Genomic DNA, 24,199 nt, shown 5'->3' with positions numbered 1-24,199 from the left:
CAATATAATAAATTACACTTCTAATGACGTTACTACAGCATCTTAACTACATGACTTTTTAATAACATCAATATCATGTTTCGTTTTGTCCGTAGCAGACGATAATAATGTAAACATTTGCTACTTACTTGACAAAACGTTGACATCGGTTAGCCGATCTTATTATGAACGACCGTAAAATAAAATAAATAAATAATATGAACGAAAAGTTTCGCGAATACACGCTTGAGATAATACCTTGGGGTGTAATATAATTTAATGGATATAGGTAGATTGAAAGGTGTAGAAATAACGACAAAAAATACTTTATTTGATGTTAAAAAATAAAAACAAAAACAACGCGAACGAAAAAGTGTTCAAGAACATCAAAATTTAGTTAGAAACTTTTATGTTTACTTTTAAACATAGATGTATATATATTTATATATTTATATATACATACGAATTAACGTCCTGTCGGGCGAATACTGAACCCGTTATTAGTTGTGTTTCTACATAGGTATTAAAGAAAGCAATATAATTTCTCGTCAATCTTGAATTTTTCATTTTTTATGTAAATAATCTACAGTGTAGTATGTACAAAGTATTGCCATAATATTATTATTATTATTATTATATTATCACGATAATAACGAATGACTGCGTGAACTCTATACTAACATACTGTTATTCTAAATTACTTCAAAAATAAAGTTTGCGAATATCCGAGGTTATGATATATCTAGTAATATTATTATTTATGCTATGGGTCTTCGGGATAATAATTTATCTGTATGCGTACTATATTAGATTAATATTGTGTAGATTATTACAAAAACATAATATAATATGTCTATAACAGATGTTAGTGATAACCTATATATTATATTATAATTTATTCAACAGACGATGTGTACCTTGGACAAATCCATTTCTGGATCGATTTAATTTATTTCATTTATATGTAAATAGTATAGTATATGGACAGTGGACACGTTTGACGACCAATTGCTCAGAATCTAACATTTAGCATATTATACTCGGTAACAGTGTATAGTAAAAATTTGCTATTCAGTTTCAGGTATCTAAGCTATATAGTAATATATTAGCTATAAAATAGAAATATTCAAAGACATTTGAACATTCCTATTTAACTATACATGCAGGGTTATTTAAAATTAATCATCCGATCTTTGCACCTGGTTTTCAATTGGTCACCTGATATTATTCCCTGTAACTATTTATTTTGGAGGTATGTTGAAAATACCATACCTACATACATACCTTATACCACCTCACCTAACATATGCATGTAATTGATTTGATTTCTAACTAAGATGAAGTTGTTAATATGACCAAGGAAAGTAACATAGAACATTATTATTATAGATGTTATTTTATATAAATATGAAATATTATTCTTTTATTAAATGCTTCATAATTTATAATATTATATTACTCTAATCTAAACTTAATTAACTAAAAATTAGAGCTGAGTCGATACCAATACCCGATATTGATACTATCGATATATCGGGCATAGATTTTTTTCGAATTGATCATAAAATCCATAGTTAATATTTATTATTTAGTATTAGTCTGGTTATTATTTTTTTAAATATTTTATATCGTTTTATTTTTTTTTTCCATTTATTCAACTATAAAAGTATATTTAAAATTATTAATTACCTATTATTTATTTATTTATTTTAATAATTATTAGTTATTCTTGCGGAAATCTAATATGTTTTGTTATAATGATATGTTACATGATTTATATTTTACATCGGTTTATATATTGGTTATAGGTTTTTGAAAAATATAACAGTTTAAGTTTTTTTTTTTTTTTTATTGGCTCATGAAAATAAAATAACGGATCGGTTTTACAGTGGTAATATAAATCGAAATAAAGAATATCCGAAAAAATGTTATCGATCCAGCTCTACTAGAAATATACATATAAGCATATGAAATCGGGTGGATCATTTTGATTCATCCTATGTATTGGCTGGTAAATTTGTGTTATAATTATACGTGAAACACGTTAGTTGATTTTAATTAGTTTCCACGTGAATATCATGTAAACGCAAACAAAACACCTTGCAATCAAAATGGTCAACAATAGACACTGTTGTCAATATTCATTGTGTCCTGCACGTGCAAAATTTTAATGGCTGTCGTATAAGTAATAAGCCACGCAATTTCAAAAGTGTGATTAATTGTTTTAATGTCTGATATAGAATTCCGTTAAAATAGTGCCAAAACGATTTGTTTCATAGTGCAGATAATCAAAGTTCCACTGTATTATTATTATTATTAATATATAAATATATATATATATATATATTAGATTATATTATTATAAAATACAAATTGTTATTTCTTTAAATTTCAGTCAACCTGTAAAATATACATCTAGACCTAACCAGCAATATAAAAAGTGAATAATCGCTACCAATATCCTATATGTATTTTGTTATTTTCTTAAAACACATCTAGTATTTGAAAACTATTTTTATTTAATTTTTAAATACTATTAGAATACATTGATACATCAATCCAAAAATATTTTAAAAACTTTTTATGGAAATCAAACCTAACTTAATCTATAAGTATTGACTATTTTCATATTTTGAATAATATTTTTAGTCACGAATCCAAAATCATTAATATTTACTTTAATGTTAGTAATAATTTATTTGTACGAGTATAATAGGTAGCAATAGGTTAATGGCCATTTTAATTATATTATTATACATTTTTAAAATGTTCTACTTAAAAATTGTATATATGTACAATTGTCAATAAACATTGTTTTAGGAGTTAGACAATGTGAGAGTTTAGTTATGTAATTTATTCACAAACGGACTATTCATAAATGAAATATGTATTATATTATGAAAATCGCTGTATAAATATTGCCCAAGATAATCAAATAAGAATATCATACGCTAATAAATCAATATTTTACATCCGTCGAAATAACAATCGTTTTTATTTTTTATTTTAAAATATCTGATCGTTTATATATCATCCAAATTCGAAGTTCTGTTACACAATTAAAATATTTCAGTAAAAAAAAATCTTTAACCAATCAAAAACGCATATCACCATATAACATGTAAGAGTTACCAGTTAAAATATGGTTCGTACAAAGATCATATGCTCGAATTAAAATTAATGGTCTGAACGTGTTAGAAAGTTTGCATTTTTTTTGTTAAACTTGAAAGTTATACATTATGCATTAAAATATTTAATATTATGAGCAATAGAACATAAATATTATGGCTTACCGTAATTTTCGTTTAAAAGTATACGTAAATAAATTTATTCCAATCTTATATTTGATTAGATATTTAACTTTTTTAATTTTTTTGTCTGTCTTACACAAAATTATTACAACAAAGCTTATTAAAGTCCTATTTAGTATTTTATGTAATCGTATTTACCACATTAATGCACATAAAAAATACATAGACCTTTTCAAATACTATATATCTAGCAGCTCCAAATGAACGACAACAATTGTGGGTGAGTCACGGAGATGATAAAATCTATAATTTACTTTTACAAATTGGATGGTTAAAGTGTATTTAAGTGTCATTTCAAAACTTGTACTCATAACTTATATGGATTGAAACGAAATGATATGAGTTTGATGTTAACAGGGGTGCTTTTTCCGAAGTCCGATTGGCTGTGAGCAAGGAACGTCCAAATGAAATGTATGCCGTAAAGATCATCGACAAAAAAGCGTTAAAAGGCAAAGAAGACTCTCTGGACAACGAAATCAAAGTATTGAGAAGGTAAGGTTTAATAATATAGTATGCGATAAATGTATGTGTTCCAGCTTTATATATTGTGTCATATTTATTTATTATGTAGGGCTTCCACAATTGTATTTTAATATATATTTTTCATCCATTTCGCACGCGCGTCGTGATACGGAAAGAAGGTATATGATTCGTCAAGTACTTAGTTTATACTATTATCATAATATAGGTGAACACAGCGTTGTATTAATATTATTATGTGAAGCACGCCCTGCGGGGTGTCAATAATAATTCGTTACTGTACGCTCAGTAGGCGAACGGGTTATTTTACAAAATTGAATATTTGCATTTTTGTGCATTTGTTGTAATAAATTACTACGACATTTTAGTAATAACAGAAAGTAGTTAATTTAGTTAATTAACACTAACGCAGAGCAAGGATTTTTTAAAAATATAATTAACTAAATATAAATTTTTATCATATTATTATTAAGAACTCTATGTATTTATAGGTGCAAATCAATACTCCTGACATACTTTATTTTATTTTATCCATAGGCGACAATTTGTTATTAACATAATTGCTTTAGCCTTATTTTATGCATTTTAATAACAATACTAGAATTTATTATCAGTGATTGTGCTATTCCGTGAACTAAATATTATGATTGTGATCAGATAAATTAATAATTACACTGACATTATATTTTTTATATTATATATAATGATACATTTCATTTATCAAGTATGATCGCATTATATCCATTATTTATTAATAATGTATTTATTCAAATTTTGTTATTTGAAATTTTTAAATATACTCAAAGCACTTGAAATGTTAGTGTCGTGTTGTTTATTTTAGAACAAATAACACACTTTTATCTTACAAGTCATTAAGCACATTTTTTTTTTTTTCAAATGAAGTTACTTATTTGACTATATTGAAAGAAATTTTAAAACTATAGTTAATTAATATGAATATCATTGAAGTAAGATAATAATATTAATAATAGATTTAATATTATAGATTCGTGCATATTTCGAAAATCATTTTTAATAAATTTAACATATACATTTAAATACCAGTTACCCAGTAACTTTTTGTATTTATTTTGATTAAGAAAAAAAAGAGATTTTTATTGTCATTGGATGGTTACTCAACGTTATTACAAAATCTAAATAATTAAAAATATGATCAATAGGTATATTTATAATGTTCAAAAATAAAAATTTGATTCAATATTACAGGATAAAATAAAGGTGAGCATACTTGGTAAATTACCCCGTGTATGGATGTTTATGCGTATATTATTATATCAGACTAAATATTTAACCGTACATGGATACCTTCTGTATAAAAAACTAAACGGTTAGAAAAAATTCAATTAATTTTTATGACTGTGTTTAACGATAGATATCATTAAATCAGGGCAAATACATATTATTACGAAAAAAATAATAATTGGCCCGATTACAAAGCTATATTATACGGATTCGTTTTTTTTTTTATATTTATATATAATAATAATAATACATTATGCTAATTAATACTATATTTACTATAAATATATATTTATGTTATAATTTAAAATGATTGAACCAAGAGTGATTAGCAATTGATTGAATACTGTTGTATTGCACAATTTAGTTTTTTTTTTTACAATTTTAACATCATAACAAAATTTACAGACAGTATGTATATATTTTTTTAACGTATACTGTATTTTGTATCCGCCTACCATCATACCCGTGTGATTAAATTTTTCTACTGTTTTATAACGCAATAGAAAATGATTTATGTTAAGCATTGCTTTTTGATTTGTTTTAAAAACAAAAAAAATATATAAAAAGTCTAAGAAATATGATTTTGAGCATTTTTATTGCTTCATTCACAACCTAGTACAAAGTACTAAAATACATCACACATTACCTCCTACTATGAATATCACAATATTTTTTTTTTTTTTTTTAATACAAAACAAGTAAATATTAATTAGTTTACAATAACTGACGGTGGCAGATTACATGACAAGAAATCCTACATGCAACAAACTGCTGCAAGCCTTAGAATTTATCAGTTTTTGTACAGGGTTAAGGGATTTGTATCTTTATAGGTAGCTTCGTGTTAAAAATATAAGATCTCTTTAATATTTAACTTCAAAAAAGTAAATTCAGCTTTATAATATAGTAATTAAATTTTAGCTTTTAATTTCGGAAAACGTTAAACAATCAATTTATTATAGATTTATTTTTAGAATAATATTTGTACATGATAATACAATAAAATAGATTATTATTAAACAGTTTTTATTTCACATGTATAGTAATATTTTTTGGTCAAATAGTAAAATTTTAGTTAAATAAAATAAAAAGTTATATTTAAGTTAAATTATTTTTACTTTCTTTTTTATCAATCAATACGTAATACAAATGATAATGAATAAAATACAAAAATAGAAATATGGAACAATGAAAACTTTTTTTTTAAGTAATTGAAGTTTTGTGAGGTATACTTAAAAACTTCAACTGAACGTGACTTTTGGTGGATTGGATTGTTTCCAGTAGATGTAGTCGAAATGTTAGCCCCCATCACACCCACCTCTTAAACAGCTTTTGAAGCTTACTTAGCATTTTTTAAATAAAATATGAACTCGTGACTAAATAAAAATTAACAAATTGTCGAAAGAAAATACTACTGTGTGTATCTAGCAATGAAATATCAATTTTCGTCAGTACTTCAAATATTCAAAATATTCAAAAAATAAGATTTTATTTTTTTGTACTGGCTAAATATCATTGATATTTATAATTCATATATATCATAATAATTTATAATTAAATCAATATTATGAATCTTAAATGATAAATGAATTCACGTTCTAATCACTCAAGTAAATTGTTACTGATTTCCGTGTATATTTTGTTAACACAAATTCCCCGTACTTCGTTAACAGAAAAACATACATGTTCATACATTGTAAAAAATTGAAGATGTTTTCTAATATTCTAACATTTTAAATGTTTTTTTTTTATTATTATTATTATTTTAGGAGGTAATTGAAACAAATTTAAGATTTTGACATTTTAAAATATTAAAACAGTTGGATTTTAATTTTTAATACCTAAACATTAAATCTAAGATACGTTATTAAATGTATTCGTATAAATTCAAAAATGTTTATTGTAAAGTTCAAAACGTTTATACTTTTATCTTTTTTATTTATTAAAAAAAATTTCTTTTTCTCTCTGTTTACTATATAAAAGTGAAATTTGTAAACCATTATACCTAGATAATATTGTAGTTATCTATTCTCAGCGCATGTATACATATATATAATATACATTTTTGAAAAACAATATATTATATTATAGTCACATTATTTCTTTCGAGTACTTAAGTAAATATTAACAGTAATTTCCAATTTGTAATGTATTATTTTGGAAAATTATAAGTGATGCTAAAAAACAATTTTACCCTAAACTTCTTTATTTATGTAATCTTAATCGTCATTAACATGTACATTATTTATAGATAATAGTAAAAATATTGAAATATTAAGTGCAAATTTGTTCAAAAACGTAAATAATAATAAATTACATTTATCAATAACACAAAAATCTATTTTGTCCTCAAAATTATAAGTTTTAAACTATAAATTGTTATTATAAGTATTTTGCTTTCCCCGTATTGGTTTTTAAATAAATGTTAATATAATACATAAGTAGCAATATCTTGTTAAAATATATAATTTTTTTATTATTTGGACATTTTTTGTACCAGACTTGCATATTGCTACTTTACCTTAAAATGGTTAGGAGTTTAGGTTGACTTGGGAAGTGATAAGTCATTAATTTCGTTCATTTTAGTTAATACATAATGTATATAGTTAAACGAAATTAAAGCCACTCCGCGTGTACTGTATTCATTAATCAAAGTGGATTAATATGAGTTAAGTTGTTAGTTAACTCATATTTGGATATAAATATATTTGTATATCTACATAAGCTATTTCCGATCGAAATTCGATTTTAATTGGAGAACTTTGTCAACATTCGTGCCAGACTAGGTATTAACTCGTGGCCAATGAGCTTCGGCGATAGTTAAAGCAGATTACTCCTACTTCACATATATAATACATAATATAATTTCATAAATTCGTTTGGAAAGGTTTTACGACTATACGTACATTACTGAAATAATAATTATATTCCAATTAAACGAGATCGTCGTACACACAATACTATACTTTATAACACAGAGCATTAGGCATGACGTTAGGTCATTATGTTAAAAACAATTTGAAACTCACTAGTATATTTCTATTACAATGAAATGGGTACGTGATTCGTCTATTATTAATGATTATTTAATATAATGTTATAATAATAATGACGAACAATAAATTTAAACTTTTTCTCGTCACCTATTTTATTTCTAGTTTAAACAATTTTTTATTATTTATTTTTTTTAGAAAGATTAACTTACTATTTATGAATATAATTTTATAAGTGAAATTAATAAAATTTCTTTACTTGTATATAAACATTTTTAATATTATCTTGTGAATTTCTGTAACATGAGTTTGAAAAAAAAAAAGTAAATTCGTTTATCAAGAACAAACAATTATATTGTATGTTGCCACTTAAACATATTTTAGACTTTGAAATAATACCTTATAAAATAATATAGTTTCACATTACACATTTTAAAGTGCTCAAATTGAAAAAAAAAATTAATAGCAAATTTAAAATTAACAAAAATTAGCGACCTCGGCAATAATTAAACCCAAACCAATCCGTTTTTAGATAATACAGTTTACGCAACTACGTAAGAACGAAAAAAAAACGTTCCCTTTTGATGAAACGAAAATATAAAATACGATGGTTTCGTTATTCAAGTACCTATGCGACATTATAAGTATCTAAAACAAACGAATTTCCCTTTTCAATGAAATTTCCTTTACTGAATAATAATAACGTGAGAAAAATGGTTAAACATTTTCTCTTTCTTTTTCTTTTATTAATATGCTCGTTTACTAAAATGGTGTGTGGGTGTAAAATAATGACACCCTCACAACTTAACAGAGTGGGATCTAGCCTTATTTATTTTAAAAATGGCTGAAATAGTATAGTCATTAAACTTGATTATACGAACCTATATAAAAGTAGTGTTTGATATACTTGAGAAAATAACTTCAGTGATATTTATTTGAAAAACTCTGAAAAATCTGCCAATGCAAAGTATAAACTTTGGACTCAAGTGGGTTATGACTAAGACTCGTAGATTTGGAGATATGCCAAAAACCACCCGTAGTTAGGAAATATTGAAGGATCGGGAGATCAGAATAATAATAAAAATTATATCTAAAATAAAGAAAAAAATTAAGAATCATGATTAATAATAAAAAACAATTATCTCAAATACTTGGTTAATTTTTTTTAAGTATTCAAACACTTAATTTTTTTTTTTTATAACCATTTAAGAGTAGCTTACAAACATGCAAATATTAAATAAAAATTATTGATTTTTATGAAATAATCGCATAAATTTATTTGTTGAATAAATTTTAGTTATTAAAAATAAATATCTTATTGCGTTACTATTTATTTACTAAAAATTTAATTACATAGATTTAAGCTACCACATTATTTGAGGAATATTATTGTTTAAACAGATACTTTTTTCTGTTGATTATCTAAAAAAAAAAAAAAAAGCTATAAAAAAAAACATCGAAATTGCACCGAAATTCTTTTACGAAATACTACCTCAAAGTAGAATCAAATATGTTTTTTTCTTAAAGCGTGATTAGTGTTTGTAATACTTTAATAAGATTTGAACGGAATTTTTCATTGTATCATTAATTTTAAAACTACAAATTTGATATTATACTTATATGTAGTTATAAAATGATTTCCATTTATATTCTTTTCTTTGAATATACCTATGTTTAAATTACCTAAAACGGAAAATCATTAACAAATGTCGGAATATCCTAAAAAAAAAAAAATTATATTAGACATATGTTGTAAATAATTAAATTAAATTTACTTATCTATGTTTAATAAAAATTCAGATGCACATACTTTATTTTTATCAGCAAGACCCCATATTGTTTGTAAGAATTTTTAAGTCATTAAAAATACATAATTGTGTCAATTTAATAAAAACCAACATATAAAATAAATTATAAATAAAAAAGAGAATAGTTTCAAGTTATTTTACTTTAAATTTTAAAAATAATAGTTTACGATAAAAGGATAGATAATAATAATATAAAGCACTGATAATATTAATTTAGATATTAAGATTTATTAATAAAAAAAAAAATATATACTCGATATTTATTACGCATATTTTGTTAAAAGTCAAAAACAATATTCCATTTATGTTTGCGAAATTCAAGTTTCTAAAAAAAAAAATATGTAATAAAAAAAAATCTCTTTAGTGAACAATTTTTTTTTTTTTTTTGCAAACGTGTATAATATTTTGTTATTATTAAAAAATTAAATTCTATAAAAATATTTTTGTTAAAAACACTATTGGTATAGTCAGCTAAATGCATTACTTATGCCTATGTGGCAATAATATAATGGTAGCATTATATTATACATAGTTTGATTGATGAAAATACCTTCCAAAACAATTATTATCATTCGTGGTTTTCAGAATGACGATGAATAATATTATATTTTCATTTTATCATACAATTCTTTTAACTACTCAAGAATATTGTAAATAGTTAATAACAACAAGGTTAACAATAATTGGATAATTTTAAAGAATTTTGAAATTTATTCCCAATTATAAACTTTTAATTACAATTAAAATTCAAGTGTTTATCAGATCAAAAGTCGTTCTCAAAATTCTTCTGTTTTACTTCCGGTAACTAGTATATAATACATACAGGAAATGGGAAAATGCTGTACAGAAAACGTAAACAATTTCTTATATATTGTTTACAATACATATTATTAATATTGTTAAGAAAAAATATAGATATATTTATAATATATAATTTTTTTTTCAAAAAAATTTTCTTGGGCTTAGAAAAGGCTAAGTTCTGTAAATGATCAAATATTTATTTTTTTTATTTTGAGACTCCAAAGTTTTTGTAATATTTCAGAAAATTCGAATTGCTAGTTATAATGATAATCACTCTAATTTTATATTGCACTGACTGTATAATTTATTACTAATGACATTAAAAAAAGCCAAAGTAAATATTAGTTGTCATAATAATATTATGGAGTATTATAATAAATAAAATAACAATAACTTCAACTATAGTAAAAACCGTATACATTTTTAGTATGAATATAAATAATCAGTAATAATAATCACTTATAGTTTGCAAATAATATCATGTCAACCTAGTTTCTTGATTACTCATTAAATACTTCGAAATTACATGAGTGAGTAGTAAACACGTTCAATTAAACTTTTTACAAAAATATCATTATTTAATAGTATAGAAGTATATTTCACCTAATGTACAAAAGACTCACTTAATGGAAATAGATTTAAATACACTTATTTGGATATAGACGGATCATTATCTTTCATTTTTAAAAAATCGTACTTTTTAAGATAGATAATAGCATAAAATTATTTGTAGTACTGCAGATAACATAATATTGTGATTAACTTCGAGTTGCATTTTCTGATGATAAAATTGAAATATGTATCACGTTTAGCTTACGATAAAACAATAAAAGCTATTTAAAACTTGACAAAATAGGTACTAGCCGTAGGTATGTAAAAAATATAAAATATACAATATATTTTAGTATTGATTATGGCTATATCTAAGTGGTGGTGATCTACAAGAATTAAATTTCCCCTATCAAAAAAAAAAAAAAAGGCTTATATATATTTTACAAATATTTAAAATAATATTTTCGACACCAACAGAAATATTATTTGTAAAAAACCTTGATTTTGTTATATCTAAGTGTAAAACTTAAATTTAGTTTTGACTAAAATTACAAAATACTTATTTCACAAGCGAGGTTCCCCTATCGTTGAAATAAATTTATAATTACTGCTTTTTCTATACATTGATCAACAGAATAATATATTCTAAATTAATATCAAAAAACTATTATTAATTTTAATATTTTTTATTTTTACAAGCTCCTGCTTATCCAAAAAGTATATTATTTTTTTTTAGAAATTTTTCCAATTTATTCAGAAATAATTTCTGACAAATATGTGAATATCTCATAGTAAATACATAGATAATAGCTTATTAATATTTCAATTTGAACAAATTCTAATTTTTTTCCGTTATTTAAGATAGCTTATTATTTAAACGATGGTGTTGTGCCCAATGATATTATTATAGTCGTGTAACTATCGATACTGTTCTTTACAGTGCTAAATATCGAACAATTTGAACAATAACAACAAAATATCTCTATTGAATACAATTTTCTGCATTGTCTTATAGCTTCTCAGTCGGTTAATAGCTTTAATTTAGCACGCTTTACTTATAAACATTTCTTTTGTTCTCTATATTTTTCAAAAATCTATTCTTCTTCAACTGCTATTGATGCATTAACTTTAGTCTTAATTTTTTGTCATACTTTTAAATATTTATACACATATTTTATACCTATCTAAATTTCAGATGATTTATTTTTGTGATTTGAGTATATTTTTTTCAAGATATTAATCAACTTAAAAAAAAATTTGCTACAACAATGAACTCCAAAATTTGGAACAATATTGCAGTTCAGTGACCTGTAATAATACATACATACTATATAGATATTATTAAATATATTTCATGAATATTAATTATTTTAATACACGTAAAATTCCCACAAATTATATTTTTATATCATAAAAAATGAATAAAATAGCTTTTCTTTGTTTTAACTTCTAATTTTGTTCAAACTTTAACTTTAAATGTCTTTAAGAATGTTAATTTTTTGGTCTCAGTATAAACTATTAATGAAGAACCTTGTATTAAATTTTTTAAGCTATAGATATGATAAAACATTTTTAATTAAAAAATAACTTACAAATTTTCGTGGTTTTGAACATTCAAACTTTGAATCTTAAAAAAATTAAATTATGCCAATTCATTTTTTATATGTTTAATATTTTAAAAAATCCATAAAAATAATGACTATCGAATCTTGCATTAAAATTTCAAGTTTTTGGTCTATCAAATATTTTTTTTTATTTTTTTTTTTTTTATCAACATTAGTTAATAGCCATTAACTAAAACATATAAAAATTAAAAAAGGTCAATAAATAGTTTAAAAAGAGACAAAATATTTCCATTTATAGAAAATACTAATTTAAAAATTTAAAAAAAATTGCATGTGTATATCTATTATTTATAGATATATTTATCAGTTTTTGAATTTAAAAAAAATTAGTTTTTTCAAAACTGATTTTGCGTAAAATTTTTAGTTATCTCTACCTTTTTTCTTTTTTTCTCTAACAAACTGATTAAACTCACTTTCTTACCCTAACAAGGATAAGTTGATTATTAAAATAGTTTTTTAGTATATCTTGGTTACCGCTGCTTGATTATTTGTCGAGATATTTTGTGATTTTTTTTGTTCGAATCGTTGTCTGTAAGCAGGACATATAAATATTGTATAATTGATCGTGATCGTAAAACCACAAAAAAAAAAAAAAAACAGTGTAGCCAAAATTTAAACATTAATCTTCGTTTTTTTTTCCAACTAAATCGGAAATTAGATCAAGTTAGGTCATAAATCTGTTGCCATCCACGCTTAAGTACAATTGTATCACAATAGTCAATAAACAAAAAAAAAAAAAATGGCATTAATTTTTTATTGAAACGTCAAGGCTTACGACATTTTTTAATTACGATGGTGATTTAATTTATTTTTTACCATTTAAACTTCTTGAACTAAAATGGTATTATATCTTCACCACCTGAACATAATTGCCATAAATAAATTTGTATTATTTAGCGTTTTAAGAGCAATAGTTATTTAAAATAAAAAAAAATCCAGAATAGTCTACAAATAATACTTTCTAATTCATATGGTCGTGGACTCATGACCTACTAATCAATAATATGATATTATTATTGTAATTCAAGTAATATTTCAGTCATGATTATTCACAATATTATCCTGGATATTTTAGTGATTTCGTGGAATTCTAAATTCGAATTGAGCTTAAGCTTACTCTCTTCCAAAGCTTGAATTATTGTTAGACTTTGCGCAGTGTCCACATATATAGCGTTTATTCTATAGTTTATATTTTCTGCGTTGATAAGTATTTATCGCGAAGTACCATTGATTAATCAAACTTTTTCACTCACTTAAAGCATATTCAATCCCCTAGTGTAATAATTTATATAATATTTGAATCGTCATTTTGAATAATAAAACATTTAAAGTTATAAAAAACGTCACTCAACTAAAATATAATATTACAATGTATGCTTGGTCGTCGCTACTTACACATTTTACGTGAATTGAATTACTATCTGATTTCGTTCTACACAACGCGTTTATTTAAATGACTTTTGTCTGCATGTATGTATAAAACATTAAAATATTATAACAATACGTCTGTCATATTACAGAATGACAGCCGTGGTTTATCTGTTTCCGTTTGATGTAATTACCCACACAAAACCTGCGATTACCGGATCTGCCTATCGTTGTTTTCCAGGAAATCTAAATAATTTCTCATGTTAAATTTTCTTTTATATCCTAAAGTTTAATCACACTGATCAATTTCATAATATAAATATTTTTTACAATAATAATAATTATCGATCGGGTATTGTGTTTTTCTACAGCATTATCGAATTATAGATAATGATGCATATTGTTATTTCTTGCATTACATTTTTTAGGTGTAAAATAAATAGTTCATTTTTTTATATTAGTAAGCTTGTCCAAAAATTAATATTTTTAGTGTTGCTTACTTGTTTTGTTATTAATTTGATCATCGCGACTAATTTACTAGTAATCCTGCTAATTTTAGTTGATGTATTTTTATAATTATTATTATTAAAACAATCATTATGTAATTTTCATGACTTATTACATTTTTTTGATTACATTACCTAAATGCATATTCATATATTTAAATATCATGCGATATATTTAATACATAAAAACTATAATATTTATGTATTTTATGCATATTTTTAATTTATTAAAACCATATCAATCTGTCTAACTACCGACATTTTTGGTTTATTATACACGCACTGGTGCAAAAGATGTATAGTATAGTTTAGGTAATCTAAAACATTCAGCGTGATTGACAAACACTCCGTATATACAATATGTTACGCTAACAAATTTATCGACCCCCCCACTTCACCATGATACATTCGCCAGTTTTGTAATAACTGAAATTATGATTGGCAAAATGAATCTATTCCTCAGGGCTTGAGGTAAGAGGATTAAAAAAGTAATCGATTTTTAAAAACTTTTGAGCGTTTCATGTTTTCTTATCTAACATGTATGAAGCATAGAAATATTATTTTATATTTTTTTACAACGTATTTTTAATATTTTTAATTATTTTAACTTAAAAAATACTAATATTATATTTATAATAAAAAAAAAATATATATTAAAAAAAAACAAAAAAAAAAACTAAATAACAAATTTTTCTAGACTAATTATAATTATATTGTTTTTGGATATTCCTTGAATGCAATACATTTATTAGATTATACAATAAAATTAATTGATTTTTATCTCTCGGTTTAATCTTTTTTTTGAATCTGCAAACAACTAAATGATTTTTTGTGTATACGGTCCGTAAATATTTTCTACGTAATTTTATATGTATAATATTATGTAGGATGAAGGTAGCTATTAAACATGCTGCTGCTCGCTCATTTCTTCGAGTGTCATATTTATACCGAGCACAAAGAATGATTTAACGGTGTCACCGCCAATCTCACATCACCCCCCGCCAGCTATCAACCCTCTCTTGACAAAACATGAAAGTCCATCAACACATCCTCAGCACACCTCTATTTACACATTTTTATATGTGTTTAGTATCACGCGTCATTTTTTTTTCTTTTGATGACGGCCTAGTTTTTGAGCACTTCTATCTCTCAAAATCATTAATCAAACAGTACGTCGGTGGTATACGCTAATGTTAGAGTACATTGTAGAGTAAATGTAAGTTCACATACAATTCATGGCAGGTAAAAATCATCATATATAACTGTAAGTTTTATACGAAAAAAATTCACCCGTACGTGAGTCCCAACATAAAAAAGTACACTCGTACATGAATTCCTACAGAAAAAAAAAAACTTGAATCATTTTTTTCTTAAGTCCAAAAATATATTTTTGCATGGAAATAGCAAAATGTCGATAGAAAATAATTAATTTTCCTCAATTTAATCAGATTTTTGACTGAAACTTAAACTTAGTTTGTAAGTATAAAATCTATTTATTTTTGTGTTAAAAACAAAACACAATATTGGTATAAAAAACATCTTTAATTCTGTTTTTAACAAGTAGTAACAATGAGAGCCAAGTATAAACTCTTACACGAATAAGCTTTTTATCTGAGGAAACAATGTTTTTATCTTCTACGCTGGCCTTTTAACTAGTTGAGACAAGTTTATAGAATGTATAAGAAGCTTGTTTTTTAGTTGAAAAAAAAAATATAACTCATATTACCTGTTTACTTATGAAGATTTTTTTTTAAAACATTAATACGGCAAATGTTAAATTAACATTTAGTATACATAATTATTTGAATTTTGATTTTTATAATTAAAATTGTATCTCTATATTAATTAATTAGTTACTTTTATGTTTAAGTGTTTTTTCCGCTTATATCAGAAATTACGTAAAAGAGTTTTTTTTTTTTTTTTTTTGATTCCATTGGTGATCTAGTTGTTCAATTAAAAAAAAAAAAATACTATGACATTACGAATTTATTAGTAATTCAGCCTGAAATTATTTTACGTGATAACAAATGATCACTCACCGAGTTGAGTGTTTATGAAATATTATTCCATGGTTATCCCAATTAGATTATATCATAAAATTAAATAACAACGATTATCGTCGATATGACACAGAACACTGATAGTAAATCATATTTTTTTTGTTGATGACCTATAGGCTAAAATCAAAGCAACCGCCAACAAAGATGTACAAAAAAAAAAAAAATAATAATATTAAACAAAAAATCTCATAATAAATACACGTGTTATAAAACTGCACGATAAAAAAACGACCTAAAAGCTTTAAAGACGAAAAACTATTACAATTACAATCTTTTAGTTTTATGATATTGTTTGTATATATAAATAGTAATAACAATTTATCTCGTCTATAATTTTAAAACGCTAGAAACCTACCTATATGTACTGATATGGAACATGGGATTGCTGTTTCAATATAATTCGATTGAATAATATTGCATTTACACATTCTAGGCTTTATAAATAAATTACTCAAATAAGCTCATCATTAATCTTATTATCAAGCAATATCCACCAGCTCCCATTAAGATAGAAACTTATTATCATCCCCTCTCCTTAAATGATTATATCCATTATTTATTTTTTTAATTTTAAAACGATAAATTTTTTGAACGATTTAATTAATAAATTATAGAATTGTATTAAAATAATATTGAACAAATAAACTTTAATAGATAAGAAATAGGAAATAACTAGGAGTAATTGCATATTATTAACTTTTATTATTGATTTTTTAAAGTTCATAATTTTTGAATTAGTTAATTATGTCTCATAATAATAAAACAATACAAAACAAATAAACACTGTTAAAATAGAAAAATGCATTTAATATTGTCTATTTTTGAAAAACATATCATTCTGCAGAGTATGTAAAATTTTTGAAATATAATACAAATATCATTATATATCTGTGTCATAATTTATTAAAGCAATGTTGTATATAAATGTCAGTAATTAATTAATTACAAATAAATAAATATGTACAAATGCAATTACTACATAATTAAAATGATGAAAAGTGTTAATTGTTAATGATATATTATAATACTAATTTAACTTTAAAAAATGTATAGGAGATATTAAAATAACTTAGATTTAATTTCAAATAAAGCGTTAACGTTTTGAAATTTTACAAATAAAAGTAAAAAAAAAAAAAAAAAACCATAAAAATCGATGTAAAAAATTATTTAAATTGATTTAAAAAGTATATTTTTAAATTTATTTCCTTTAACAATTTTTTTTGTTGTTAGTTACGTCTTATTTAATATAAAACAGTTTGCAAGGAAGTTTTTAAATTATTATTTTAATTAAAATGTAAAAATAAAAACTATGAAACTTTATTAACTTAGTACCTAAGTTTCAACAATTTTGTTTTAAAAAAATTAGATTTAAATTTAAAAAGTCCACTTGAAATGAGTCTTCTTTACGCTCGTTAGTTTTTTCAGTATTAATTAAACTGGAAAATAATGTATAATTTAGCCAGACCGATGTACACTATTCCTTTTTTTCTGAATTAATTTCTCTTTACGACTTTACCTGTGGGTTTCAAAGGTATGTCAAACAATTAAAATTTTATCGCGTACAAGAAAACCCAAGATGAAATAAACCATCGTTAAGTCATTATCCATGAGATATTCGAGATACTACAAAAGTAGAAAACAATTGAATTGTTGTTCCATCCGCAAGCTGCTCATATATTTTGTAAATGAGGAATGGTAAACTCCTACAAATGCAATATAATCTCCTACATAGATATAGTGTTAACTCCTATAAATTAATATAGTGTTAACTCTTACAAAATATGATAAAAAAGGACCACTGGTACAATTATAAAAATATATAAGTTCTTGCAATATATTAATACATAATATTATACAAAAATATAAACTTAACACAAAAATGTTTTGAAAAATAAAAACATTTAATAAAACTATTTAGTCATAACCCATAATCATTAACGTCTATTTTTGTGGTTACTTAGGAGATAAACTCTAAACGTGAAATTTCTCCTCATATATATTTATTTTTTTTGTGTAAGTTTAAATTCATATTTTTAAATTGTTTTTGTTGTCTGCGTTGTCTCCATATCATACTTATTACTATCGCTGATCTATTAACATTTTGTACTGAAAATACCGATATAAACGTATAATATAATACCTATATGATATAAATATAACCGCAACCTTCAAGAATCATATAAACATGCTATATTCAAGTGTTTGTATTTTATATATTTATTATTTTCAAGTTATGATTATTATTAACTTTTTGAGCTTTTCAACTCCAAAATCACGAATTCATATAATATTACACTATTTTTTTTCAGGTAAAAATGTAAAAAGGAGTTTACATTTGACTCTGTGAATATGTGGTGTAATATTATGGCGTATGAAAATATTATAAATATCCATCAGTTTTTCATATATTTCGATAGAAACAACAAGTTTTATGATTTATAACAATCATGACAAAAATAAAATAAAAATACTTATCTATAGAAAACATTGATAACCGAAGAAGAAAAACATATGATGTGAATATAAACAAAATGTATTTATTTCTTAGGATAGGCCAGACAGAAAAATAAATATTAAATACTGTATATTTTTATTTTACGTGACAAATTCGTGTTAAATTACTAAATTGTCTTGGGCTAATATATAATATTTCCTAAAACCTTTACTCGCTTTTCTGATATTTCCAGTTAAATATTACCTATGATCTATATAACCCTAAACAACGTCTGCAGATGAGTGCACATTGCAAATGCATATTTTTTAATGCATGTACCGCCATCTTATATTTACTGAAAAGAAATCAATAAGGTTTTTTTTTTACTCATAACTTACTTTAATAAATATTAACTCTCATGTAAAGGTCACCTCTGTTTCATTCTAACTCTTATTCTGTTTGGGGTGTAGGTTTCAGTTTATTTAACTAAATCAATATAATTGAATAGTATGTTTCTTAAACATACTTTATTATTATTTGCTTGTTATTTTGTATTTCAATTGTTTTCTTCAAATTATATTTTTACACAAAAGCAGCAAACGTTGGGCAAGTTATATCGTCTGTTGTCGTCATCTATAAACAAACAGCGCATAATATTATTTTAATGTGGCTTTAATAATTTGTTAAAACCAACAATGATGGCGTAGAATAAAATATTTTCTTCGTAAAATATACACATAAATATATAATTTTTTCCTCTAGTAATTCAGATTTTGAACATACTATATACCACTATATTCGTCCCAAAAATGATCTCTCAAAAGTACTGCTTATAGTATATATGTATACTATAAGTATGTTTATATGCATACAAACTTACGCACTCACGCATTATATTGTAAGTTCAATAGAATCATCTCGTTAAGCTTGGAATCTAATATAATTTTTTATAGTGACCCGCGATGCAGAAAATACGTAGGATGGTTGAGCAAATCTGGGGCAATTCCTTTGATGATACGTATGTATTATTGTCTCGTACGATCTTAATATGCTATATACATATATTTATAACATTATGTTACCGATAACAATATTTAGACCAATAGGTACCCATTCAATAATCGAAGTATTGTTACTATGATTTACGTGTATAAAACAAACTCTAATGTAACTCTCCAATTTTATAAATAATATATAATTGAAACCCCACCCCAGAACTCTAGCTGCAATTTATTCATAGTTTCGATTTTATTTTTTATTTTACAAATTGTAAATTTTCATATTTATTTATTTTTAATGATAAAAAATATCACTCTAATAGAGTTAACAAAGTAAGATGGGGTTAGGTAAGGTTAGGTGTCAAAAATTATACAACGTTTAAGAAACCAATCATAAATATGTAGATGAAAAAAAAAATGAATTTTTTCGCAAATATTATTGTATTACTTTGATTTTTACTATTTAAGAAACTCAAATCTAATTTTATAATATTATATATAAAATATTAAGTTTCATAGTTGAAACTAAAAACTTTATGCGCTAGAAATTATTTTGTACAATTATTTTGAGCTATGTACCGTATTTTGTCTGGTACAACATCGATATCGCGTGGATGCATTTTAAATTATAATATTATTAACACTGCACTGCACGATTTCATTCAAACGTGCCAAAAATATTTTAAAAACTTTTTATACACTATATACTAAATGAGTAAAATGAAATTAAAAACGTCGATGTCAACACGATCTCGGACTCAGGAGACGAAGCGTCTTCCAATTGTCTACGTACTTTTTTTTTTTTTTTTTTGTAAAACCATACTATGGTTCGTTCACACGAGCAAAGTTAAGTTGAAGTTTTTAATTTTCAATCCGGAAAAATGCATATGGTTTATTATCATAATCAATATTTTTAAATGGTTTTTTTTTTTTTTTTTTTGTCGTATTCATGAACATTTTAAACAGCCCGGCAATACGGAAACAAACGTAAGTCATAAATAATTTAACAATAAATGATGTTGCCTCGAGACTTCTGGTTGTTTTATGTTTAAGTTGATAATGATTTTCATCGTTTCTTGCTGTATTTTTATTTGGCTTCTCCTATACTCATTATTTGTATTTGCATACGAACGTATTTCGCTCAATACTCCTACGATATTTCTACAATTTTTTTTTTCTAATTTTTTAGAGCACGCCCAAAATGACACAGATGGTTGAATATATTTTCAATTTTGTTGTAACAATTTGTTTAGAGTATATAAAAAAAAAAAAAACAACAATCAAGTAAATCTAATACATAATTTTGTTAAAAATACATGCACGATAAAACGCATACATGTATTTAGAACGAGAAAAAAAATCTATTAGTACGACGTGTTTTCATTGTTATACAAAACTTGGAGACGCCAAAACCATAAATGAAACTGTCAACAAAATGTATGCGAGTTGCAGTGTAGTACTTTTTTCTGTGCCTGTGCAGTGTTATATAAACATCGATATGATTTTTCCGCGTCTACGTGTAGAATTGTTCGTTTTAATCAATTGATTTTCATCACGTCTGTGTGTAACGAAAAACACTTTTCTTTTCGGACAATAATTTATTATGTATTTTACATTTTCTGTTGTAAGATTATTCTATCTATGAATAAATAATGTATATGTTTTGTAAGTTAGATTAGGTATCGTAAAATATGTTTAAAAGCTATGAAAATGTTTGTAACCAAGTATTGTCGTAAATTTTTTTTTGGTAAAAATATCATTTCATCAACTCTTAAAATTTGGTGTAATATTTGTTATTGCATTAAATCATACAACTTTCTTTAATTACTAAACAAATATCGTTGAAAAATTAATTCTTAAAAAAAAAAAAAAAATTCAATGAAAAACTAATATTTAATCTTGATTTTGCTCAAAACTGAAAATTTGTTGACACACTTTATAAAAATGTACTTTGTAAGTTACACGATTGAACCAAATCTATAACATTTATACAGCTCCTAACATTAGTGTAAGTCATAAGGTGTTACTGATTACTATGATTTTGATTTTAAATGCATTTCTCTTGATATTCACTGTAACTTTTGGTTTAAAATCAATTGATGCCTAAACTTATCTAAATACTAACTTAATCTAAATACTACGATTTCTGTTGTTACGTCCTTAATTTTGAATATTCGAAGAATTTCTATTACAAAAGTTTTTGTTTTTTAATTTGGAAAACCAAATTTTAGTTGATAATAATATTATGGTTTTGTTTTGTATATTTTTTGTTATGATTTATGTTTAAACTTTTAAACACAATTATTTTTATTTTTTAATTATCTTAATTAAGTTTTGAATCACGATGATAGTTGTCTACAAACGTTTAAAGTTTGATTTAAAACTAAGATATCTTACTTATATTTACTGCCCTCCTGACAGTTACAAAACTCTAGGATGGGACAGTTCAGCTTATGCAAAAATTTATCGTACAAAATATTCCAAGTATCACTTTGAGTGAACACCGTTGTTATTCGCTTACCGCCACGCCACCTAATGTCAATCATCGAGGGTTCACGTCTCTATAAATATTTGTCTGTATATATTCATTTATTATTAATAATATTTAACATTATAGAGTATTAGTTATATTGTATTTCTAATAACCGTTTCATGTTTAAATTTTAATATTTTGTTGATACGTATATCCGTTGTACAAATACGCCAAACTATAACAATAACTTGATCTAGAGTGGCAGTGAATCGGAATGATCATTCTTAAACGCTTGCAAGTACGTTAACCAAATTTCGCAAGTAACTTCAGTTATATTATTATATGGATCATATAAAGACCTAGCATTTGTAAAACGTTATTGTACGTAACATGATTGTCCAAACATAAATTTAGTAAACGAAGACCATAAATAATTTATTATAATTGTTAAATTTAATATATTATTATATTATGCATACACATAGTGAAAATCATTAATAATAAAACACATCTTAACAGAGTTTCGATAAAAATAATTAAAATTAAAACATAATCTTTTCCAATTAACATCTATCACTTATTAAAAATTTTTTTTTCTACTACAGGTTGGAAACAATTAAACTAATTTATGTTAAAACTGCATTTCAATTATCAGAAATTTTAGTAATTGCATATAATTAGAATGTTAATCATTATGTTTAATATTAAATAATATTGCTAAAAAAAAATTAACAACCATATAAGGATAAAAACTAAATTTCCTCAACCTCCTCTACCACCGACATCAACTAACCTGTGTGTAAAACAGTAGAAACCTCTTACGTCCCATATCGGATATTAAATAACCTAAAATAAATAGCCCTGACAAAACTTCTTAATGTTTTATATTTTAATTTTTATCATACAGATGTATTATAACGTTTATTTTTGACGAATTTAGACAATTTTACTAAACAAAATTTCAAGAAGAAAAAAATATTGAACAATGTGTGTCAAATTATATTGCTATTAATAAGATCAAAAACAAATTTTGAAAATATAGGTACAAAAAATAACACGATTTTCATTTAAATAAAATATAATTTATAAAACAAACAATTTGTTTTTTTTTTTTTAATACTAATCTGTAATAAATAATAATGATATTATGTAATTTAAGACATACTTTAAAAAAAAAAAAAAAGTTTATTTATTACAACTGTCTATAATAATTGTATCATATTTTATTATTATTGATTTCTTGGACGTATTTATAGATTATCTTTATTGTATAATGATATGATAAAAACCATCTATCGTCATTGGATATTAAAATACTATTTTCTATGATATGTAGCTACATGACCGTATAGGCTACCAGTAATGGAGGCACAATGATCGGAATCTCAACGGCGTCGAATATATTACTATGCTTAGATCGAACTAGAGATATTGAGATACGCTTAAATATTTTAATGCATTCATCGAAATGCCGTTAGCTTATCGACGGCAGTGGCCGGTGGTCATCTGGCGTATCGGTTTATCAACTACGTCTAGTTAGCGGATATTTTA

At 24.1% G+C, this 24,199-nt stretch overlaps 1 protein-coding gene across 2 annotated transcripts in view; it reads left to right on the top strand.

The window, feature by feature from the left end:
• Positions 1–24,199, top strand: part of LOC112597127 (calcium/calmodulin-dependent protein kinase type 1) — a 317,179-nt gene that overhangs the window by 169,525 nt on the left and 123,455 nt on the right. For both annotated transcript variants that reach the window (XM_025343056.1, XM_025343055.1), the window contains exon 2: positions 3,648–3,782. In XM_025343056.1, the coding sequence (XP_025198841.1) occupies positions 3,648–3,782 (135 nt within the window). The remainder of the gene's footprint in view (positions 1–3,647; positions 3,783–24,199) is intronic.

Source organism: Melanaphis sacchari, unplaced genomic scaffold, assembly GCF_002803265.2.
Source record: "Melanaphis sacchari strain LSU unplaced genomic scaffold, SCAv2.0 Contig37_pilon_pilon, whole genome shotgun sequence".
Taxonomy (NCBI): Eukaryota; Metazoa; Arthropoda; class Insecta; order Hemiptera; family Aphididae; genus Melanaphis; species Melanaphis sacchari.
The sequence above is the reverse complement of the archived record's forward strand: the minus strand, read 5'-3'. Positions and strand labels throughout refer to the sequence as shown.